Consider the following 25695-nt stretch of genomic DNA (forward strand, 5'->3'; position numbering starts at 1 on the left):
TGTTGTGAAATGTGGGTAAGAGGGTATGGATTCAGTTCTATCCCAGGCAGCGAGAGGCAGCTTTTCAGTAAAATTGTGAGGGTGACTGAGCATTTGGAACAAATTACCTGCAAAGCAGAGAGACAAAGGAAAGCCCTGGACTTTCTGCCGTATCTTCACAACCTCAAGATATCCCAAAGCACCTTAGGGTCAATGATGTACTTTTGAAATGCAGCACCGTTGTAATGTAGAAAGTACAGCAGCCAGTTTGCCCACAGCAAGATCCCACAAACAGCAATGGGATAATGGCCAGATAAGCTATTTTGGTGATGTTGTTTGCAGGATAAATATTGGCCAGGATACTGGAGGAATTCCTCTGCTCTTCTTTGAAATAGTGCCAAGGGATCTTTTTACATTCATCTGAGAGGGCAGATGGGGCCTCAGTTTAACATCCATCCAAAAAATGTCACCTCTGACTGTGCTGCGCCCTCTCAGTACCAGAATCTACCTTTGAACTCCTGATAAAGTACTTAAGTGTGGTGACATCATTGTGGTGACATCCATTTTGTCTGCTCCTGAACATCCCACATACCCTTACAAAAGCACTACCAAGCCAGGGCTACTGATGGTTTTAGTGCAACTGATTCTCCCCGATTCCCACCATCTCACTCACAGAGCAGAGATACAGTTTTTGTGGAGAAGTTTCGCTGTTCCCAGCTGAGCCACCGACACAGGCCACGGATCCGATGGTGAGAAAGTGGATTCAAAGAATGTGCTAGATGTAAAATCTGGGGAAGGATGGCTGATTTTGGGCCTGGTTAACATGTCTTTGTTTAATTTTGTTGTGTAGTATTTCTGTTGAGATGTGGTTTGACGAGCAGTTGGGTGACTCAGGGTTGTAACTAATGTAACTGTAGTATATGAATTTGAGGGCCGGTGCTATGCTAGGTACATAGACCATACGTCCCAACAACTGGTGGATCATATCAAACACAGTGTCCCTCTGGCTGTTTGCAATAGGCAATCTACTGACTGTACTAACCTAGCCCTTGCTTGCAAAACTCATATCATAATGTCTAACATTAGATGTGATTCCACGATTGGATAGCACTTGCTGAGCAATCCTGAGTTAGCCAGGAATTACACTAGCAACCTATTTAAGCTCAGGCTTGCAATGCAGTTCACTTACGCTTGCTAGAAGCTACATATATTCATAGGCAGGGACCTGCCCTCTGCATGCAAAAGGAATATGTCCAAGCATTGAGCTTTTTTGAATTAAACAAAAGCATGGAGGACGGTAGATCCATGGTAACACCTTGACTATTCAGAGTTGACTTGCCAACCAATCAGCACCCTTTTCTCATGCAGTATAAACAGTTGCTCCCTGTGAAATTCTTGTGTCTGTCCTGATGAGTGCAAGTTGAAAGTTTCAACACCATGTCCGTTTTTTTCAGCAATGCTTATTTAGTGTTGTTAAATTTCCACTGTGGAAGGACAGTCTCGTGGAGCCAGATCAATGAAAGACTTATTGAAATCATGAGCTACACAAAGTGCCAATTCACCAACAAACGCTCAGTCTTACAATCAGATCTGCTGTACAAGAGTTTTAATTTCATAGTTGGGTCAAAAGTAAGATTTGCTCCATTCGGGGAATGATGGAAGATTTCTTCATTGTGTTTTAACAGCATGTGGGGAAACTCTTCAAGACTCCATGGGAAACTTCTCTTCTCCTGGCTTCCCAAATGGCTATTCGTCTTTCACACACTGTGTGTGGAGGATTTCCGTTACTCCTGGAGAGAAGGTATGAGTCTTCAAGCCTTGTTTTGTTGAACAGAGTCCATCCCTAAAACCATCCAGCAAGAGGAATCCCAAAACCCATTCACAAACATCAAAACTTATTTACAAACCCCAAAACTCATTTACAAATCCCAAACCATCCAGCAATAGAAACCCCAAAATCCGTTCACAAAGCCCAAAACTCATTTCCAACTTCCAAAAACTCATTCACAAACCCCAAAACCCATTCATAAATGACAAAAACTAATTTACAAACCCCAAAATCCATTCACAAACCCCCAAAATCCATTCACAATCCCCCAAAACTCATTTACAAATCCCAAAACTCATTTACAAATCCCAAAACACATTTACAAATCCCAAAACTCATTTACAAATCCCAAAACTCATTTACAAATCCCAAAACTCATTTACAAATCCCAAAACTCATTTACAACCCCCCAAAACTCATTTACAACCCCCCAAAACTCATTTACAACCCCCCAAAACTCATTTACAACCCCCCAAAACTCATTTACAACCCCCCAAAACTCATTTACAACCCCCCAAAACCCATTTACAACCCCCCAAAACTCATTTACAACCCCCCAAAACTCATTTACAACCCCCCAAAACTCATTTACAACCCCCCAAAACTCATTTACAACCCCCCAAAACTCATTTACAACCCCCCAAAACCCATTTACAACCCCCCAAAACTCATTCACAACTTCTGAAAACTCATTGACAAACCACAAAACTCATTTACAACTTCCCAAACCTTATTTACAAACCCCCAAAACTCATTTACAAACCTCCAAAACTCCTTCACAACTTTCCAAAACTCATTGACAAACCACAAAACTCATTTACAACTTCCCAAAACTCATTTGCAAACCACAAAACCTATTTACAACTTCCCAAAACTCATTCACAAACCCCCAAAGCTCATTCACAAACTCCCAGAGCTCATTCACAAACCCTCAAAACCCATTCATAAACTTGCAAAACTCATTCACAAACCCTCAAACCATCAACGTGTCCAAGTTCCAATCACAAAATTCATACATCCCCCTCAGCATCTCACTCAGACAGCCCTCTTGTACTTAAATCCTAACCCTTTGTCTTTGGGCTGGCATGAAACCAGTTGTGTTTGAAACAGCATTTAAGTAGAGCCCTTCCCCTTGATCAGTGCCAGTCACCCTGAGGAGATCTGCTGTAATGAGTCATGACTAGCGTTTATTCCTGAGGTGGGGCTGAACGAGCACTTCCATTCATGAGGCCAGCTGTGGAAATATTGCCTCGTAACTATCCAAGTTCTTTCACAAGCAAGTGGGCGTACTTTGCTGCGGAAGAGGGAGGGACAGGAACTGCTTGATGTAATGGGAAAACAGTTTGTTCTCCCACCCCCGGGACCATGGCTTTGAATCCAGATGCCCCTATTATTACCATGGAATCTCTTATCTGCTGGCCCAGCATGAAAAAAAAACAAAATTTGCCAATGATACCAAACTTGGAGACATAGCAAACAGAGCGGACCACTGTTATACCAATTGACTGTCAGGACATAGATAGGCTAACACAGTGGGCAGCCATGTGGCAGAGGGAATTTAATACAGAGAAGTATGAGCTGATACATTTTGGCAGAAGAAATAGGGAGAGGCAATACAGAGTTAGTGGCCCAGCTCTTACAGGGACAGTACTCCAGACAGGCTTAGAAGCCTTCTATGGGTTCAGCCGAAGCAGCAAGCTGTAACTCCCACCCCATTCCACCTCCCAATAATAATGGCCAAGCTTCTTAATTTATTTTAAATTTAAAGTCAAATAAAATTGAAGAGGGGACACCTCAAACTGGATGTGTCCTCTCTCTCTCTCTCTCTCTCTCTCTTGCTTACACGCGCTAACCTACCTTGGCATACTGCTCTTGCTCTGAGCTGGAAGGCCTGCTGTTGCCCCTTAAGGATGGTGAGCCCGCCCTCTTGCCCTTAATTGGCCAGTTTGGAGAAAGTCACAGGTGAGTTACCGCACCACAGGACTACTGACCTCTATTTGAACCTGATGGCGGGGTCCTGAATCTCGCAGGGAAAATCCTGCCCCTAGCCCGGCCTGAAGCTTGAGAGTGACCATTTGGGTGAGATGGAGTACTGCTTTCAGGTTGAACTTGAGACTGAAGTCAACTCTGACTTTGTACCACATTAGAGAATGGGTAATGATGAATCTGCAGCCCACTTCACATCTCTCGCCATTTTTATTTTGCATTGAAAACAACGATGGATATGTAAGTCAGGGGAAATGTGGGACCTGGCCACTGATTCGTTATCACCCATTTTACAGCATCCCACAAAGCCAAGATCAACCCCAATGAATGTATATCCTCTATTTTCTATTTCAGTGCTGTTTGCATCTTAACCTTTTTCTGTTTATTTTTAAAGATTATTTTAAACTTCACGGCTATGGACACATTCAGGAGCCGGCTGTGCTGGTACGATTATGTGGAAGTCCGAGATGGATACTGGAAGAAAGCCCCATTGCGTGGTAGGGATATGCAGACTCTTAACTTTCATCTAATTGAAGCTTGTCCTGTCTTTGAAATCCCTTTTCACCTCACATTTCTCAGAGAATCACAGGATCACAGAATGTTTACAGTGCAGAAGGGGACCATTGCTCCGAATGAGCAATTCACCTAGTGCCACTCTCCTGCCTTCTCCCTTTAACCCTGCACGTTCTTCCTTTTCAAATAACAGTCTAATTCCCTTTTGAATGCTTCTATTGAACTTGCCTCCACCGCACTCTCAGACAGTACATTCCACACTTTAACCACTCATTGCATGAAGAAGTGTTTTCTCATATCACTTCTACCAATTATTTTACATCTGCGCTCTCTCCTAATCAATCCTTTCATGAGTGGGAACAGTTTCTCCTTATCTACTCTGTCCAGATCCCGCATGATTTTGAACACCTCCATCAAATCTCCATTCAACCTTCTTTTCTCCAAGGAAAACAGTCCCAACTTCTCCAATCTACCTTCATAACTGAAGTTCCTTGTCCCTGGAACCATTCTCATGAATCTTTTCTCCACTCTCTCCAATGCCTTCACACCCTTCCGAAAGTGCAGCACCCAGAACTATACTCCAGCTGAGGCAGAACGAGCGCCTTGCACAAGTTCAACATAACCTCCTTGTTCTTGTACTCCATGCCTCTATTAATAAAGCCTAGGATACCGTAAGCTTTATTAACCGTGCTGTCAAGCTGTGCTGCCACCTTCAATGACATACACATATGCACCCAGGTCCCATTGCTCTGCTTCTGTTGCGGTTTTGTTTCTTTGAATTCATAGTCCGACATGTCCTTTCTCCTCCCTCAGTGCACATTACAGTAATGAGGAACCATCTCATTGTCTCAAATCTCTGGAGATGGAGATGGTAGCAGAGTGGTAATGTTACTGGTGAGTAATTCAGAGGCCTGACCAACGTTCCAATGGCATGAGTTCAAATCCTACCATGGCCACTTGGGGGAATTTAAATTCAATTAATTAATAAATCTGGAATAAAATGCTTGTCTCATTAATAATCTGCTGCATTGTTGTAAACACCCATCTGGTTCACTAATATTCTTCAAGTGGTGGAAATCTGCCATCCTTATCCAGTGACCCCAGATTCACAGAACTGTGGTTGATTCTTTACTGCCCCCTGCTATGCAAGCCACTCAGGTAGCTCATCACCACCTTCTCAAGGGTAGTTAGGGATGGGCAATAAATTCTGGCCTTGCCAGAAACTTTCTCATCTTAAGGATGAATGAAAAAAACTCCCTCAGTCATTTAAAACCCTCTGCTCCTCTTTTTGTTAATTTTTTGACCACATTGTAGCCCATAGGTAGTTGACTTCTTGACACACAACATAAACACAAGTATAAAGACAGCTTTTGATATCTTTGCTTCAGCTGGATAATGCAGTGGAGATTTCTTGCTGATGTGCAGTTTTGGGTTAGATCACCATGTTCCCAATACCTATGTTTAAAATCTGTTTAGCTATTTTTTTCTAGTACATTTGCCAGTGCAGCTTTCAGAGATTAAACACGTTTTACAGGCCAGTTGGCACTGCATGTGCCCTGGTTGGCACAGGACTGTGGAATAGCAGGCAGTGCACAAGTAAATCCATCAGCATGGGCTAGTAAACCCTGCGGGTGCTAGTCTTTATCTGTAGAAATTTATTATCTTGAAATGCTGTCATCCATGTGTTTAATATACTCCCCTAATCCTGCACGGTAGCGAAACCCAGAACCAGTGAAGGAACAGGCAATATATGTCCAAGTCAAGATGGTATGACTTAGAGATAATAGTGTTCCCATGTGCCTGTTGGCCTCGATCTTCTTGGTGGCAGGGGCTCATGGATCTGGGAGGGGCAGTTCCGTGGGTGTCCTTAGACACCGGTCCAAGTTGCCAATTCCTCTACCTTCTGCCAAGCTCAGCAAGGATTGGATTGTGAGGCTGGCACCTCCTGCCTCGCAAGGCTGAGCATGTCGATTAGACAAGCTGTATTGAAAAGCCCAGGTCCCAGATTGCAGAGGCTTGCTGTGGTGGTAAATGAGATAACCCAGCACCCAGTGGATAGGTAACGCTAAGCCTAGGTTGTAAAAACCTGACGGTGTTAATGTTCTAAACACCCTTGTACACTCAGAGCTTGTTATTACAAATTGGCTGTAGATTTGAGTGCGTGTTCATGTCACAGTTTCTAACTGTTCTCTCGTCTAGTTTAGAGGAAAGGTTTGACGTTTTTATGGCGTGGCAGAATTCTCTGAATAATCTCCTGTGAACTCTTCAATTTGGAAGCTAGTCCGGGCACCTTTGCTGCCGTTGCTCAAAAGGTGGGCGGCTAAAATCGACCTTAGCACCGCTGAGCTGTGGAAGGGGCGGTCAGTCAGAGCTTCTGTAGCTGAGGACAGCTTGAGGCTCAATTTCAAATTGTGAGGCAGAAGAATTTGGCCAGAAGCCATACCTCAGCAGGAGATAACAGCTTGGGAGTGCGAGGGACAGTAATGGTGGGGGGGGTTGGGGGGGGGGGGAGGGGGGGTGGGGGGGGAGGGGGGGGGGGAATATTTGTTGGCTTTTCTCCTTACGTAACATTGAGAAGCCTGTAATTAATTCCCTGCTGTCATCTTTGAAATTCCTTTTGAATCCCAGCTGGGTTAATTTCTTGTCCCTTTTTGTGACAAAGAAATTGCTTCTGTATCTATGTCTGATTACCTGGCACAGCAGAACTCCTATGTCAAGACCTGTTTAACTGTCTCCACATGCTGGTTTTGCTAAAATTGAAATCTGCCTGCTTTGTTGTAGTTTTCCACTTTTTCAACCTGACACCCAGCTTTACCCAGTGAAGTTAGAATTCTCAAACATGTGCTTTTCTTGATTGCCCAGGGTTGAATTCACTGTTACTATATGTTTTTTTTTCCCTTCTTACTTTCCTAATGTCTCTCCTTAAAGATTCAGAATTTCTAACTTTGTACTGTTTTCATTAACTATTGTAAAGCACATATGTGTTTGTGACGCTAATTCGAGGCCATATCTTCCTGTATTGAGCATTCAGCTGGATGATAGAGTAGAGGTTTCCCAGGCCACTATTCCTCCCTCGTTCAACATGAAAATCATCAAAATTTGAAGCACGCAAGGAGGCCATTAGGCCCATCATGTTTGTGCCAGTGGCAAGTAGCTATCCAGCCTGATGCTACTTTCCAGCTCTAGGTCCATAGGCCTGTAGGTTACAGCACTTCGAATGCATCTCCAAGTACTTTATAAGTATTAAGAGGATTTCTACCTCTATCACCTTTCCACATGGTGAATTTCAGATCCCCATTTGGATTTGATGAAAAGGTTTCCCCTCTAAACCTCCTGCCTCTTACCCTGAATTTACTCCACTTGGTTATGGACCCCTCTACACTAGGGCCTTCTTATCCACTCTATCTAGATCATTCACCATTTCATACACTTCAATTAAATTAAATCTCCCCTCAGCCTTTTTTCCTAAGAAAACGACCTCAGTGTATTCAATCCTTCCTCATAACTAAAATTCTCCAGTACTGGCAACATCCTTGTAAATCTCCTCTGTCCCCTCTCTAGTGCAATCCCATCCTTCCGGCAGTGCGGTGACCAGAACTGTACCCAGTACTCTAGCTGTGGCCTAACAGCTATTGAGTTTCAATTCAACAAAAATCTGGAAAAAAAGTCTAAAGGCGACCGTGAAACCATTGTCGATTGTTGTAAAAACCCATTTGGTTCACTAATGTCCTATAGAAAAGGAAACTTGTTATCCTTACCTGGCCTGGCATATGTGTGACTCTAGACCCACAGCAATGTGGTTGAATTTTAAATGCCCTCTGAAATGGCTTAGCAAGCCACTCAGTTGTATCAAAGTGCTACAAAGCCACAAAAAAGGAATGAAATCAGACAGACCACCCGGCATCGACCTAGGCACCGGAAAAAGCAACAGTATTCTCAGTCCTGTTGACCCGGCAAAGCCTTCCTTACAAACATATGGGGTCTGGTGCCAAAATTAGGAGAGTTGTCTCGTAGACTAGTCAAGCAACAGCCTGACATCGTCATCCTCACAGAATCATATCTTACAGACAATGTCGCAGGCACCACCATCACCATCCCTGGGTATGTCCTGTCCCACCAGCAGGACAGGCCCAGCAGAGGTGGTGACGCAGTGGGATACAGTCGGGAGGGAGTTGCCCTGGGAGTCCTCAACATTGACTCTGGACCCCATGATGTCTCATAGCATCAGGTCCAACATGGGCCAGGAAACCTCCTGCTGATTACCAATTACCGCCCTCCCTCAGCTGATGAATCAGTGCGCCTCCATGTTGAACACCACTTGGAGGAAGCACAGTGGGTGGCAAGGGCACGAAATATACTCTGGGTGGGGGACTTCAATGCACATCACCAAGAGTGGCTTGGTAGCACCACTGTTGACCGAGCTGGCCAAGCCTAAACGACATAGATGCCAGACTGGGTCTGCGACAAGTGGTGAGAGAAAAACATACTTAACCTCATCCTCACCAACCTGCCTGCTGCAGATGCATCTGCCCATGACAATACTGGTTGGAGTAACCATTGTACAATCGTTGTGGAGACAAATTCCTGCCTTCACACTGAGAATACCCTCCATTGTGTCGTGTGGCACTACCACCGTGCTAAATGGAATAGATTTTGAACAGATCTAGCAACTCAAGATTGGGAATCCATGAGGCGCTGTGGGCCATCAGTAGCAGCAGAATTGTACTTGAACACAATCTGTAACCTCATGACCCAGCATATCCCCCACTTTACCATTACCATCAAGCCAGGGAATCAACCTCGTTTCAATGAAGAGTGCAGGAAGGCATGTCAGGAGCAGCACCAGACATACCTAAAAATGAGATGTCAACCTAGTGAAGCTATAACACTTGTGTGCCAAACAGCATAAGCAGCAAGTGATAGACAGGGCTAAGCGATCCCACAACCAATGAAGATCTATGTTCTGCAGTCCTGCCACATCCAGTCGTGGATGGTGGTGGACAATTAAACAACTCATTGGAGGAGGAGGTTCCACAAATATCCCCATCCTCTATGATGGAGGAGCCCAGCACACCAATGCAAAAGATAAGGCTGAAGCCTTTGCTGCAACCTTCAGCCAGGAGTGCCAAGTGGGTGATCCATCTTAGCCTCCTCTGGAGGTCCCCAACATCACAGATGCCAGTCTTCAGCCAATTCAATTCACTCCTCATGATAACAAGAAACGGCCGAAGGCACAGGATATGCAAAGGCTATGGGCCCTGACAATACTCCGGCAATAGTACTGAAGACTTGTGCTCCAGAACTTGCCGCGCCCCTAACCAAGCTGTTCCAGTAAAGCTACAGCACTGGCATCTACCCAGCTATGTGGAAAATTGCCAAGGTATGCCCTGTACACAAAAAGCAAGATAAATCCAACCCAGCCAATTACTGCCCCATCAGTCTATTCTTGATCATCAGTAAAGTAATGGAAGGGGTCATCAACAGTGCTATCAAGCGGCACTTGCGTAGCAATAACGTGCTCACTGCCTAGTTTGGGTTCCGCCAGGGTCACTCAGCTCCTGACCTCATTACAGCCTTGATTCAGACATGGACAAAAGAGCTGAACTCCCAAGGTGAGGTGAGAGTGACTGCTCTTGACATCAAGACCACATTTGACCAAGTGTGGCATCAAGGAGCCCTAGCAAAACTGGAGTCAATGGGAATCGTAGGGAAACTCTTTGCTGATTGGAGTCATACCTAGCACAAAGGAAGATGGTTGTGGTTATTGGAGGTCAGACATTTCAGCTCCAGGGCATCACTGCAGGAGTTCCTCAATAGTATCCGAGGCCCAACCATCTTCAGCTGCTTCATCAAAGACCTTCCTTCCATCATAAGGTCAGAAGTGGGGATGTTCGCTGATGATTGCACAATGTTCAGCTCCATTTGAGACTCCTCAGATACTGAAGCAGTCCATGTCCGAATGCAGCAAGACCTGGACAATATCCAGGCTTGGGCTGACAAGTGGCAAGTAACATTCGCACCACTCAGGTGTCAGACAATAATCATCTCCAACAAGGGAGAACCCAACCATCGCCCCTTGACGTTCAATGGCATTACCAACATTGAATCCCCCACTATCAACATCCTGGGAGTTACCATTGACCAGAAACTGAACTGGACTAGCCAGATAAATACTGTGGCTGCAAGAGCAGGTCAGAGGCTAAAAATCGTACGACGAGTAACTGACCTTCTGACTCCCCAAAGCCTGTCTTGTGCCCATCTATAGGAATACTCCCCACTTGCCTGGATGAACGCAGTTCCCACAACACTCAAGAAGCTTGACACCATCCAGGACAAAGCAGCTTATTTGATTGGCAGCCCATCCATAAACATTCACTCCCTCCACCAACACACAGTAGCAGCAGTGTGTGCCATCTACAAGATGCACTGCAGAAATTCACCAAGGCTCCTGCAACAGCACCTTCCAAACCCACAACCACTACTAGAAGGACAAGGGCAGCAGATACATGGGAACATCACTATCTGCATGTTCCCCTCCAAGCCACTCATCATCCTGACTTGGAAATATATCGCCGTTCCTTCACTATCGTTGGGTCAAAAATCCTGGAACTCCCCCCACACCCCCACCTCCACCCCCTAACAGCACTGTGGGTGTATCTACACCACATGGACTGCAGCGGTTCAAGAAAGCAGCTCACTACCACCTTCTCAAGGACAACTAGGGATGGGCAATAAATGATGGCCCAGCCAGCGAAGCCCACACCCTGTGAATGAATATAAAAAAAACTAGTGTTTTATACAGTTCCAGCACAAGCTTCTTGCTCTTATATTCTGTGCCCCAGCTAATAAGGCAAGTATCCTGTATGGCTTCTCAACCACTTTATCTACTTGTACTGCTATCTTTAGGAACTGTGGACATGCACTGCAAGGTCGCTCTGTTCCTCTACACTTTTCAGTCTCCTAGAATTTATTGTGGTATTCCCTTGCCTTGTTTGTCCCCTCCAAATGCACTACTTCACACTTCTCCGGGATTGAATTCAGTTTGCCGCTTTTCTGCCCACCTGACCGGTCCATTGATATCTTCCTGCAGCCTACAGCTTCCTTCCTCACTATTACAACCACACAGCCACACCTCCGAAAATAGTGTGTGACTGGCCATTCATCTTATTGCTGTTTGTGGCATTGTGCTGTGTGCAAATTAGCATGTTACATCCAATGAGTCACTTTTTGGAGTATAGTGATGGCTATGTAGGCGGATGTAGCAACCAATTTACAAACAGGATTCTCTCAGTAAACAGAAATGAGATGCACAACAAGTGAATCAGTTCTTAGCAATTTTTGGGCAACTTGCAAATTTATGGAGAAATATTCAGTGGCATTGAGAGAAATATTAATTGTGGGTCCTATGCCATGACAGCCTGACCAATGTTCATGTGCTTGCGATGCATCTACTTGCTGACCTGCTGTGTCTCTCTCCAGGCAGATTCTGCGGCGATAAAATTCCACCATCTCTGATCTCGACAGATAGTCGGCTATGGATTGAATTTCGCAGCAGCAGCAGCTGGGTTGGCAAAGGATTCTCTGCCATGTATGAAGGTAACTATGAATTTTCTTTATTCCCTGCACATGGAAGAAGATTCTGTGGCATTGAGAGGGGAGTGGAACACACCTCACCTCCAGTGGTTGCTGAGCATTTTTGCTTTCGTTGCCCCTACCCAAACAGTGAAATAGAGTGGAAGAAGGTTTGTCTGGAGCTAACACTAGCATGGACAAGTTGGGCTGAATGGCCTATTTCTGTGCTATCAATTCTATGGGTGTTCTCCTACCAGTTTAAAGGGGGAGCTGTGCTGATCTGGCCAGCTCCGAAATGTTAGGGTGATATCGATGTGTCAGCCGATCGTCCCTCTCCTGCTCTGGTCATTCCCAGGATCCCAGAAATGGGGATGATGCTGCCAAGGACAGTGGGAGTTGCTCCCTGTTGCTGCACGGAGAGGTGTTCCCTCTGGACACTCAGGACTGAGCACCGCAGATCCCAGTTGAGCATCACTTCACGCGATGACTGTGGAACATGGAGACAGCGGTTGGTGACACAGTGGTAATGTCACTGGACTAGTAATCCAGAGGCCCAGGCAAATACCCGGGGGACACGGTTCAAATCATGGCAGCTGGTGAAATCTAAATTCAATTGATAAATCTGGAATATAAAACTAGTCTTTGTGTTGGTGACCATGAAACCATCATCAATTGTCATAAGAACCCATATGGCTCAGTAATGTCCTTTAGGGAAGAAAATCTGTCCTCGCCAGCTCTGGCCTACATGTGACTCCAGACCCACAGCAACGTGGTTGACTCTTAAGCTGCCCCTCTGAAATAGCCTCGCAAGCTACTCAGTTCAAGGGCCAGTAGGAATGGACAAAAAAATTGGGGCCTTGCCAGTAATGCCCCCGTCTCAGGAAAGAATAAATAACAAGAGCATCAACTACCTGGCTCCCAGGTGACTGAGAGACAGCAGCGGGATAAAAGCCATCAATAAACTTTTCACTAAACTGCTAAAAATCATCCAGTTGAAAAGAATAAAAAGCAAGTACCTGTTTTTTTTTTCCCCCCAAGAGGGATGGAGTAAGTTACAAGAAAGGAGCAGACAAGTACTAGTGGAGGGTTTGAGAGAGGGGGGAGTGAAGGGATATAATGGGAATATGGGCAGGTGCAGAGGGGGAAAGCAAATGCAGCAAAATCCAATATTTCTGCCCTGCACGTGAGCGGAAGTTTAAGTTGATTGAATTGTCAAACCCAGTGACACCTGGAACGATCATCCAACCAGGTTGAAGGAAGGAAGCCGTGTTTTACAGTGTGCAGCAGATTGACCGTGCTTTGTGGGCCCACATGTCAAGAGTGGTCACATGGCCTGGGCACCCAGCGGGTCCCTATTGCCCTTAGAACTGGATGGAAGCGGGGGGGGACACGTGTGGGCGGTTGCGGGAGACAAGAAAGGCTTATTTTAAAATAAAACATGGGAGAAAATCAGTGTGTAGGACGCGAGGGGCCTGGGATTGTGATGTGGCGAGGCTCTCTCCTAGGTCAGGAATCCATCATCGAACAGCGCGGCAATATTTATAAGCCGCAGGGCCGCACAGTTCAAACTAGTATCACACATGAAAGGAGAGTCACCAGGACTTTTATTTCCCGTGCAGACCAGGAAGCTCAATGCCAGATGAGGTAGGAATGTGTCTATGTGGTACAAATCCCGGGAAGTAACGGAACAATCTTGGGAGCTTTCCAAAGGATTTAATTATTGCTTTGCTTCTCTGTTTTTTGCTGAGTCTTGTGAAAGAGCACTGTCATTTTAAACAAATAGCTACTTTGTGCTTGATTTTATTTCTCCCAGTTAATTGGTCTTTTTGGAGGTCTGGGAGCGTTTAAATAGGAGGAGATACTGGGGGGGGGAGAGAATTTGCATATAGTCAGCATCTGTTACCTGCAGTCCCAGCGCTTGTAGTGATTGGCAAATAGCCAGAAGCGTCCGAGGACTGACTGTGTAACAAATGTTGTGAACAGTCTCTTCCTCCCTGTCCTAGCATGTAAATCCGAGCAGGAGGAGGCCATTGAGCCCTTCGAGGGGGCTCCATGATTCAGTTGGATCACAGTCAATTTGTATCTTAATTCCATTTACCTGCTTCTGTGAAAATATCTATCTATGTTGGTTTTTAAATTTTCAACTGAACCCCATCCCTTCCACCCTCAACAACTAATTGGGGGAGAGAGTTCCAGATTTCCACTTCTTGTGGGGAGAGAGTTACAGATTTCCACACTCCTTTACGTGAAGTTCCAGTTTTAAAGTTGTTCTGGATTCACCCGCCGGAGGAAATCGTTTCTCTCGATCAAGCCTATCGAATCCTTTAATCGCCTTAAACACTTCAATTGTTTCATACCTTCATCTTCAATACTCGAAGGAATATAAACCAAGCCTGTGCAACCTTTCCTCGTAATTTTTTCTTTAAGTTTGGTGAATCTACACTGCATTCCCTCCAAGGCCATTATATTCCTCTTGAAGTATGGTGCCCATGCAACATGCCACCTTTTGCCCCAACTCCATTGCTCCATTGACTGAGCATGCCAATGCCCAGAGATATTTTAAGGACATAATTTGAAGGAAAAATGGAAATATTGTGAATATACTGTGACACCATGTTTTCATGTTAATGGTAACTAGTCAGTCCAACCCCATCCAGAACATGTCACCGTGAAATAAGGGGGAAGCACCTGGTTTTTGATCAAAGATACTCCATCCGTGTGGAACTGGGGAGAGGCACTGGGGCCTTTTCAAGATTTGAAGCTGAGGGAAGATAACCCACACCCTAAAACGGCCTTCCCTTCAGAGGCTGCACCTCTGCCCCTGACAGCTCTCTGTTGATGGTGACGTACATTTTAAGAGCACCTCAAAAGAGGAGAGAGGTATGATGGTGGAGAGGTTTAGGGAGGGCATATCAGAGCTTAAGGCCAAGGCAGCCAAAGGCATAACTGCCAATAATGAAGCGATTGAAATTGGAGATGCTCAAAGGGCCAGAATTGGAGGAGGGCAGAGAGCATGGCGCTGGAAAGAGGTTGCAGCGATAGAGAGGGGCGATGACCAAGGAGGATATGGAATTTAAGACAGGATTGAAACCCAATGGGTTGAATTTCCTTCTTTGCCGTAATGACTCTCCGACTCTAATCATTGAGATCAGGGAAGCCTTGGGCCAATTGAAAAGGTGGAAAAGGTACTTGTGACATGTAACCTCATTTTCCATTGTTACTTTGGGTTGGTGAGCTGTTGCCTCAGAAAGATTGCATTGTCAATTGCCCTCTGGGTTAGTGGCAAAATTTTTGCCTCCGTGCCTAAAGCTGGACATTCTTCCACTTTCCTCCCTATTCTCCTCAAGGGACTGATTAAAGCTGGGCCTTCAGGCTTCAACCTGTCTCCTTGTCTGAGCTGGTAAAGTGTTTTCAGGTCGGTCTATGTAAAATGTCCAGCCCTATCTCCATCCAACATGACCCATAGACACTTAACAGGAGGAGTTTATGGACCAATCAAAAAGCATGAATGCCAGCTCACCTTCGACAGGGGTGAAAGCCATGTTCAACCTAATGAAGTTTTGATGTTCATGTGTTGCTCAGGACTCATGCCTGGTATTTCATTTTATCTCTTTTGTAACGATCGATTTTAGTGAGCTGAAACTGTGCTTAGTGTACCTTTGTTTCTTTTTGTTTAAATCTTAGCCATCTGTGGTGGGGATATCAGCAAGGATCTCGGGCAGATACAGTCTCCAAACTATCCTGATGACTACAGGCCATCTAAAATCTGTATCTGGAGGATAAAAGTCTCTGACAGTTTCCATGTGGGACTCACCTTTCAGTCGTTTGAGGTAAGGCTCAACTTTCAGGGTCAGGTTATTGTGCTCTGGGCTCCTGTCTCAGACTGTGCCACCAACTGGCCTTTTCTTTGATTTCCAAATGCCTTTATAAGGGAAAACTTGGTTAAACATGATGTTACACACGGTGAGTGTCAAGGATGCACATTTCCCCCTATGGATCTCTTACCATTTATCCCAGTGAGATGTTGCTACAGCAGATCTATTGCCCCTTCCTCAAAGGGGCTATTCCTACTGGGATCCAGTAGCAAAATGCAGGTCCCCTTAATTTACAGAATAGAAACGAAAGGCCTACTGCACTCTGCATTTTGTATTAAAGTCCATAGATCATATGTTGTCAAGTTGAGTTTGTTAAACTCTTGGTTTCTAATTTCAAAGTCAATAATTCCAATTCTATAGTGCCAATGATTGTAACCAGTATACCATGTAGGGAAATGCAGAAGCCACTTTATACACAGTAAGGTTCTGCAAAGAACAACGTGTTAGTGACTGGTTAAGCTGTTTTGGTGATGATGGCCATGGGATACATATTGGGTAGAACCCTGGGAGAACTCCGCTTGTGCCATGAGATCTGTTGCTGCCACCAAACTGAAACTATTTCTTTGTTAGTAATCAGGAAAGTAAGAGGGTATTTGGAAGGCCAGTGGATGCCAGAGCCTGTCAGTTGGTAAAAACAAAAAACTGCGGATGCTGGAAATCCAAAACAAAAACAAAATTACCTGGAAAAACTCAGCAGGTCTGGCAGCATCGGGTTGGTGTCTGGCTAATGGGCTAAGTCACAGTCTGCTAATGAATGCGTAACAAGTGATGATGGGCAGTAATTTGCTCAGAGAGCTCCGAGAGTTGACAGCTCTTTGCAATGGATTGAACTTACTTCAAGGTGTAAGACACTGCGTCACTCACTAATCTCTCCCACTCCCCTCCTGTGGTGAATATGTGCTCAAATATAACCACTTCAAACTCTGGCCAACAATTAAGCAGCACTGGCTTCATGCGCGCATCATAAATGTGCGTCATGTGTGCGTAGTATGTGTGCATGGTGTGCGCTGTGTGTTATGGCGTTTGCTTGGGTATGTAGTGTGTGTGTTTGGGTCACATGCGTGTCTGCAGTGTGAACGTGTGCACAGTACGTGGTATAATGTGGGCAACGCATGCGTGTGCAGAATTGTGTGTGTACACATACCAGTACTGTTGATGTATATTGTGTTTTGAATAACAAACAAAGTCCCAGGAACTGCTTTATTTCTCCCCTCTCCATAGATTGAGAGGCACGATAGCTGTGCGTACGACTATCTGGAGGTCCGAGATGGAGGCACTGACGATAGCCCTCTGATTGGTCGTTACTGTGGTTATGACAAGCCTGATGATGTCAAGTCAAGCTCCAACAAACTGTGGATGAAATTCGTCTCCGATGGCTCCATCAACAAAGCAGGCTTCTCCGCAAACTTCTTCAAGGGTGGGCCAATCTCCAAATTCATGAATTATTTGCTGATCTTTCGGACATTTTAAAAAGCTGCTTAGAGAAAGCATGTAAAATCCTAGTCACTACCACTCATGGACCCGAAATTATTCCTATTTGGGATTATCCTCCCATTTACTTGTGCTCAAGCAGCATTAACCAGCGTTCTTCCTGCAAGGTTTCTGAGGCTTAATATCTGCAGTGGAGTGCATTTGAATTAAGAATGACATTAGCGCATATCTAGATAAAGGGAAAATCATGAGAAATAGCTTGCACAGATTTCAAAAGGTGCGATCGTGCTGGGAAAGCCTTAAGGAATTCTTGAAGGAAGTAGCAGACAGGATAAGATTGGAGAAATGCAGCAGATAGGGTGTACATGGACTTCATGGAGGCTTTTATTAAGGGATCACATGGAATATTATTAGAGAATCATCAAAGTTTGCAGATAATGCCAACTGAAGGGATAGCTAACACTGAGGAAACGTGCAAGAGGACTTTAGAAAACGTGCTGACTGAGAAGTTAAGCAGCAAATGAATTTAGGCAGGAGAAACAGAAACATCACCTGCTCTTTAGAAAATAAAGAGACAAAGGAACAAAGCATTCTAAGCAGCATCGCAGGTAAACAAAGGAATTTAAAATGTAACCAAGACACTAAGATTTATTTGAGTAGTGAAGTTATGTTAAATTTGTCTAGGTCAGGCTGCACTTGGAGCACTGTTCACAGTTTTTGTCTCCATAATATTAAAACAAGAGTATGGAAACGCTGGAGAAAATGCAGAAAAGAGAGATTAGAGCTACCTGGAAAGACTGAGCAAGTTAGGTTTATTTTCTTTGATAGAGATCTTTAAAATTATGAATGGTTTGAACAGGGTAGATTTGGAGAAAATTGTTTCCACATGTGGGAGAAGGGACCACAAACACAAGATAGTTACTAATAAATACAATTGCAGAATAAGGAGAAATTTGGTAACTCTAGAGTAGGGCAGAATGTGGGACTTACTACAAAGGGAAACAATTGAGGCAAATAACGTTGATGTTTTCCAAAGGAAACTAGAGAAGTACATGAGAGAAAGGAATCGTTATAGAAACTCACAAGACAAAAGAGACTATTCAGCCCACCGTACCTGTGCTGGCTGTTTGAAAGAGTAGCCATGCTTCAATCCACACCCTTGGTTAATGTACCCTGTAAGTTCCTCATCATCAATTACCTGTCCAAGTCCATTTTAAAATTATTTATGAAATCAGCTTCCACCATCTTTTCTTGTCGAATGCCCCAGATCCCGACAGTTCTCTGAAAACATTTCTGCTAAGTGAAACAGTGTTGAAAGGGTGAGCCGAGATAGGTGGAATGGGAGAACACTCGTATGGAGCACCAGCACGAATGAGTTGGAGCTACAAATTCAGGAGAGGATAACAAAACAGATTAAACATTGGTTAGGAGAGAGGAAAGACAGGATATTGGAAAGGTCAGGAAAAAAGACAAAACTCATTTTCCCGTAAGGTCCATTTTACGGAGAGCTCTGATGTGGGTATTGCTGCCACAGGGTCCAGCTCTGGGGCCTCTTCTCTTTGCTGTGTGCAGTAATGATTTGGATACAGGGATTAGGAAGGTGGCATCACAATTTGCAGATGCTGCCAGACGGGGAGGTATAATTAGTTAATTGTTTGGGGCTTCAAAGGAAGTTGATAAGACCAGGTAGGCTTGGTGCTGTGGAAGAGGAGAGGATCTTGGAAAGGCAAATTCACAGGACATTTAAGGCAGTGCCTCAGGTTAACGAGGCTGTTTTAAACAAAGCGTGGATAAAATTCCAAGTTTTAACCTGAGTTAAGTTTCTGTTTGAGAAAATGGTTAGAGAATGGGGGGAAAAAAGCAACACCAGCCACTCCCGAAATGAGCTGTTCCAGTAATCAATGTCCTGAGGGTGCGAATCTTGACTCACCTTAGATTCAGGAAGAATCCATGGGAAACAGGGAGTGATTGGAACTTGCCAAGGAAATGGAACGTGTTTCAAACCATTCAGCATCATCAGGGAATCTGTCCGGACTTGGTGGAGATATTAACATTGAAACACACATGCTGAATGACGGTCTTGTGGGGTTAAAGTTAAACCTCGCAGCCCATTCCATTGCTGACCTCAGCCTCGACTGGCTGAACTTTCCCACAAGGAATGCATGTGGTGGGAGTGGAATCACCAATTCTCTTGCAGCATTCCCGAAATAGTTGAGAGGCTGGCAAATTTCTCTGCCAGTGATGACGGTTGAGGGGGGTTTTGCCTGCTTGTGATAGTCTCACTATCCTCCATCCACAAGTCGGAAAAAAGACAAAAGTACTGGGGGCCTCACTCAGCAGTTGAAGCATAAAGCGAGGTTTTATGCTAGTCCTCTCTATCAGGACGGCTGCACCAATCTTACTCCCTTTGCACGTCAGCGCAAAAGCAGAATGATGCCCTTGTGTGTGTGTGTGTGGCCTTAAGGCATTGTACTCAATTGGTGCTGATTTCTTTGCCGTCTTCCTTCTAGAGGTGGATGAGTGCTCCCGGCCTGACAATGGAGGGTGTGAGCAGCGCTGTGTCAACACTCTGGGCAGCTATAAGTGCGCCTGTGATCCTGGCTACGAGCTTGCAAACGACAAAAGAAGCTGTGAGGGTAAGAGCGAGAGAGTTCTTTTTAATTTGCTCTGGGGATGAGAGTGCTGCTGGAAAGGCCAGCATTTATTGCACATCCCTAGTTGCCCTTGAAGTAAGTGGCTTGCTCAGGCATTTCAGAGAGAAGTTAAGAGTCAATACATATCTGTGGGTCTCAAGTAACATGTCGGCCAGACCAGGTAAGGACAGTAGATTCCCTTCCCTGATTAGTGAGCCAGATGGGTTTTTACAACAATCCGGTGGTTTCATGATCATTATTAATGAGACTAGTATTTTATTCAAAGTTTATTTAATTAAATTTAAATTCTGCAAGCCGCCATGGTGGGATTTAAAGCATTTGCCAGGTCCTCTGGTTTACTAGACAAGTAATTTTCCTAGCATGCTACTCCCTCGATTGTGTACTGAAAGAAAGAGAGAACTTTGAAAGCTTGGGGTGGGGGAGGGGCAGGGAGAGTGGGAGAAGGACCCCTTCTGATGGGAGAGAGGGTGGTGCAGGAGGGAAAAGACCCCTCTCTTGATTGTTGCGATGCTCGTTGCAGGGCAGGGGCAGCTCCAATGCTTTATATGGCCTGATGGCCCAAGTCTGATGTTGCCCTCGAGACGTGGCCAGTAGCTCGGGAGTGGGCCTTGGTGGTTGTGCCAGCCTCACCCGCGCTCACGGAACCACGAAAGAAAAACTCAGAGAAGGCCAGCTCCCATTGACAAGCAGCACTTGTGCTTGCCTTGATGAGTGTGTGGCTGAGAGTTCCAGGAGCTCAGTGAATGGAAATGTGCTGCTCCGTGTGGAACAGATGGGAAATGGTGGGGGACAGAACGGGGAAGGATAACATGAGAACAGTGTAACTGAGCCTGGAGATTGAGAGAGTGGAGAATGAAGGAGTACCACAACATTGCAAACAAGGAGGAGTTTAAAAAAATCATCAGTTATTACAGTGTTCAGTGCCAGACCTCCCTCTGGTATAATAATTGGACTGTATCTGCCCAGCTGGAAGACCTTCCCTTTGGAAACAGAATTGATGCTATAAGTTTGGTCTGAAGTAGTAATGGTGCTTTATTAATTTCAGCTGCATGTGGTGGTTTCCTGACCAAGCTTAATGGTTCCATCACCAGCCCAGGGTGGCCCAAGGAATACCCGCCCAACAAGAACTGCGTCTGGCAAGTGGTGGCACCAACACAGTACCGCATTTCCCTCCAGTTCGAGTTCTTTGAGATTGAAGGCAATGATGTGAGTATATACCCGGTGTGATTCCGATATCAGCACAAAAAGAAAGAAAGGACTGCATTTGTATAGCGCCTTTCAGGACCTCCAGACACCTCAAAGTGCTTTAGAATGAAGTGCTTTTTGAAGTGTAGTCACTGTTGTAATGTAAAAAATGCAGCGGCTAATTTGCACACAGCAAGATCCCAGAAACTGTAATGTGATAATGACCAGATTACCTATTTTTGCAATGTTGATTGAGGGATAAATATCAGCCAGGACGCCAATGATAACTCCCCTGCTCTCCAAAACCGTGACATGGGATTTTTTACATTCATCTGAGCAGGCAGATGGGAAACCCTCGGTTTAACGTCCCATCCTAAAGAAGGCACATCTGACGGTGCAGCTCTCCCTCAGTACCGCAGTGGGAGTGTCAGCCTTGATTTTTGTGCTCTAGTCCCTGGAGTGGAATTTGAGCCAGGAAGCTTACGCCTCAGAGACAAGAGTGCTACCTACTGAGCCACAGTTGACACTGCAGTTAATAAGCAGGATTGAGAACTTGGCTGGTGGGTTGGGGTCAAGGGTGAAATAAATTTTAGTGTAGGGCAACGGTTAATTTCTCGGAAGGAGAGTAAGACACAGTCACACACTTCTTAAGGACAGGGCACAGGGTTACCCATTCCCTCCCACCCCAAACTGTACTGAGATAAGATGAGAACAGGAACTTGGAGAAGGAAGGGAGGATGATATCCCCTGGCAGATGGATGGCCTTTGCCTCAGGTGGTGTTGTTAAGAGGTGAATAAAACCTTCAGTGGCCAGGTGAGTGATGTGCACAGCACTGGACTTTTCTCAACATTGCTTTTTGTCTCCACACCAGACTCGGTTCCCTAGCTATCGGCTCCATCCCTCTGATAAAAGCAAAGAACTGTGGGTGCTGGAAATCCAAAACAAAAACAGAAACAGAAATAACTGGAAAAACTCAGCAGGTCTGGCAGCATCGGCGGAGAAGAGCACAGTTGACGTTTCGAGTCCTCATGACCCTTCAACAGAACAGTTCTGTTGAAGGGTCATGAGGACTCAAAACGTCAACTGTGCTCTTCTCCGCCGACGCTGCCAAACCTGCTGAGTTTTTCAAGCTATTTCTGTTTTTGTTTTGACTCCATCCCTCTCCCTGGCAACAGTCTGTTCACAACCTTAGCACATTTGACCCTGAGATGCACTTCCAACCTCCTCTTCACACCATCACTAAGGCCACCTATTTCCACTTCCTTAACATCACCCAACTTCATCCCTGTCTCAGCTTATCTGTTCTAAAAATCTTTGTCCCTGCCTTCGTAACTTCTAGACCTGACCATTCCGACACACTGCTGGATGGTCTCCACATTCTACTATCTGTATACTTGAGCTCATCCAAAACACTGCTGCCCGTGTCTTAACTCGCAGCAAATCCCATTCCCCTATCACCCCTGTGCTCACTGACCTACACTGGCTACCGGTCAGGCAATATCTTGTTTCTAAAGATCTCATCCTTGTTCTCAAACCCCTTCATGGCCTCACCCCTCCCTATCTCTGTAATCTCCTCCAGCCCCACAACCCTCTGAGCTCCTCTAATTCTGGCCTGTTGTATATGTCAGATTTTGATCGCTGCACCATTGGTGGCTGTGCCTTCAGTTGCCTGAGCCCCAAACTCTCGAATTCCCTCCCTAAACCGCTCTGCCTCTCTCTACCTCACTCTCCTCCTCTATTACGCTCCTTAAAACCTACCTCTTTGACCAACCTTCTGGTCATCTGACCTAATATTTCCTTATGTGGCTCAGTGTCAAATTTTATTTATACCGCTACTGTGAAGTGCCTTGGGATGTTTCGTTACGTTAAAGGCACTATATAAATATAAGTTGTTGTTAGGTTTGAGTGTTTATAAAGGTGTGGAAGACACCGAGTCAAGTGGGGGGAGACTGCTTTAGCCCTCACCACATTGGAATCAGAATCCAGATAGGACCTAACTGTGGGGTTACACTGTGACTGTCGTATTAGTAGGAAGGAGTTGCTTTGCCTATGCACAACTGACAATATATCTGCACCCTTAACAGTGAGTGCCATGTTATTTCTTTTTTAGGGCTCTGACTGGGACCTGATATCTGACTGATATTGCTGCAGTTTAAAAAAAAAACCTGGGTTGGAGGGTATTATATTTGCTCCATTGATGTGATTTGATCTTTTGCTATTGTATTCTATGTATTGATATGAGGTGTGATGTGTCAATCTGAGCGAACTGATATCTGTTGGGTTCCAGGTCTGTAAATATGACTATGTAGAAGTCCGCAGTGGTCTCTCTGCTGACTCCAGGCTTCACGGCAAATTCTGCGGTGCAGAGAAGCCAGAGGTGATCACGTCCCAGTACAACAACATGAGGATAGAGTTTAAGTCGGACAACACCGTCTCCAAGAAAGGATTCAAGGCCCACTTCTTCTCTGGTATGTGAGCTGTCTCTTCACAGGGTGTGAGGAGAATCACTGTACGCAAAGTGGAAGCACTGACTGATCTTCGTTCACTCACTCAGCATGCTAACGATTATGTTTAACACCTGAGCATTGCTCTGGGTGGATTGAGTTAACTCAATGCTTAAGACCTTCTTAGCCTGTATGGGGTCAATGTCGCCTTTAAAATAATTTCCAGTCAGCTAAAATAATTTCCAGTCAGCTACAACCTGCATTCATAGAGTGCCTTTAATTTAGTGAAACATCCCGAGGTGCTTCACAGAAGTGTGATGAGGCAAACTCGGAGGGTTATTGGACTGGAGGATGGTTGAAAGTCTTGTCAGTTCTTCAGCTGATTTGGGAGCAAGTGCAGTGCTTGTGCGTATCTGCCTTCTCCCAGTCGGCTTGGTCGGTTTGTTCGGAAGTTGTCAGTTACCATGAGGGAGCAAGTTGCCTTATAATTGACTATGCAGCAGCAAGTAGATGAAGAGGTGAGCTTCTTTCAAACGCCTGTGTAAAACTGGAGCCTAGTACAGTGCAACAGAAAGACACAAGTGATAGAATTAAGAACAAGAGTGCCCCCTTTAGGATCCACAACAGAATGACTCATACAACAAATTTTGCAAACTGTTTGGATTGGGCCAAACGGATTGCTGTCTCCCTTGCTCCATGTAGATATATTCGTACAAATTGAACCAGAGAGCGCAGGGGACCATTCAGCCCATCATGCCTGGCTGTTTGAAAGAGCTATCCAATTAGTTCCCCCTCTGCTCTTTCCCCAGGGCCCTGTAAATGTTTCCTTTTCAAATAGTTATCCAATTCCCTTTTGAAAGTTATTATTTCAGGTAGTGCCTTGGACACATCATACCAGTTCATTAAAAAGGTTTCCCTCATCTCCCCTCTAATTTGTTTGCCAGTTATCAGTAATCTGTGCCCTCTGGTTCCTGACCCTCCTGCCAGTGTGTTGCCAGTGAGTAATTGACAGGTTGGCTGTGATTTTCTTCTCACTTAAGCCACCATTGACCAACCCAGATTTTCTGTTGCTCATTTGCCTTATTTTAATTGCAGGAGGAGATGTTGGATGTTTGGAGTCCCTTACTATTTTGGCATTTGTTAGATGTATTTTCCAAGTCAGCCCATAGAAAGGTGGTGAACTGCATAATCTGAGGACAGACTAACTACAAGTCCACTTTCCATAAATGTAGCCAGGAATAACTTTATGCGGATGAGAAGAAAAATGACACAATTCCTTTTTATCTCAACCTTTTATTTCTGAAGGGATAGAATTTAAAAGTAGTGAAGCTATGTTAAACCTGTATGAAATGTTGTTTAGACCACACTTAAGAGTCCAGCGTGCAGTTCTGGCTGTCATGTTGTAAAAAGGACGTAGAGGCGCTGGAGAGGGTGCAGAGAAGATTTAGAAGGATGATACCAAAACTGCAAGGTTATACCTATCAGGAAAGAATTGACAAGCTGGATCCCTGTTCTCTTGAAAAACGGCAGCTGAGGGGGTGACTTAATCAAGGTCTTTAAAATTCTGAAAGGTTTTGATCATGTGGATACAGAGAGAGACTGTTTCCTCTTGAGGGAAGAGCAGAACTAGAGGCCGTCAATATAAGATCGTCACTGAGAAATCCAATAGGGAATTCAGGAGAAACTTCTTCACCCAGAGAGTGGTGAGAATGTGGAACTCGCTACCACAGGGAGTGGCTGAAGTGAATAGGATCGATATACTTAAGGGGAAACTAGACAAACACATGAGGGAGAAGGGAATAGAAGGTTAGGATGGTAGATTTAGATGCGGAAAGATGGAAGGAGACTGGAGTGGAACATAAGCACCAGTATAGACTGCTCAAGCCAAATGGCTTGTTTCTGTTCTGTAAATTCAATGTAATGACTTACTTTTGAATCCAAGCCAAACTATTGTGTCTGCAGTCAATTAAGGTGAGAGCAGGCAGTACAACCTGGCTGGGGTATGACAAAAGTTACCCAGAATTTGGCACAAAACTAAAATCTCACTCAGAGAATGGGTTAAATGGGAAGCAGAATTGTACCACCTGGATATCTTAATGAGGTTTCTCAGGTGCATTGGGACCATGTAGAGGAGGCAGGGAGCTTTGTATCTAACTTTGCGCTGTACCTGTCCTGGGAGTGTTTGATGGGGACGGTGTAGAGGGAGCTTTACTCTGTATCTAACCCC

General features: G+C 45.0%; 1 protein-coding gene across 1 annotated transcript in view; it reads left to right on the forward strand.

Annotated features, from left to right (window-relative positions):
• LOC121289976 (bone morphogenetic protein 1-like) overlaps window positions 1-25695 on the forward strand; it is a 140386-nt gene that overhangs the window by 104194 nt on the left and 10497 nt on the right. The window contains exons 9-16 of the mRNA XM_041210002.1: window positions 1665-1780; window positions 4188-4290; window positions 11786-11902; window positions 15563-15708; window positions 16975-17170; window positions 19695-19820; window positions 20884-21044; window positions 23312-23492. Of these exons, the coding sequence (XP_041065936.1) occupies window positions 1665-1780; window positions 4188-4290; window positions 11786-11902; window positions 15563-15708; window positions 16975-17170; window positions 19695-19820; window positions 20884-21044; window positions 23312-23492 (1146 nt within the window). The remainder of the gene's footprint in view (window positions 1-1664; window positions 1781-4187; window positions 4291-11785; window positions 11903-15562; window positions 15709-16974; window positions 17171-19694; window positions 19821-20883; window positions 21045-23311; window positions 23493-25695) is intronic.

This window comes from Carcharodon carcharias, chromosome 17 (genome assembly GCF_017639515.1).
Source record: "Carcharodon carcharias isolate sCarCar2 chromosome 17, sCarCar2.pri, whole genome shotgun sequence".
NCBI lineage: Eukaryota > Metazoa > Chordata > Chondrichthyes > Lamniformes > Lamnidae > Carcharodon > Carcharodon carcharias.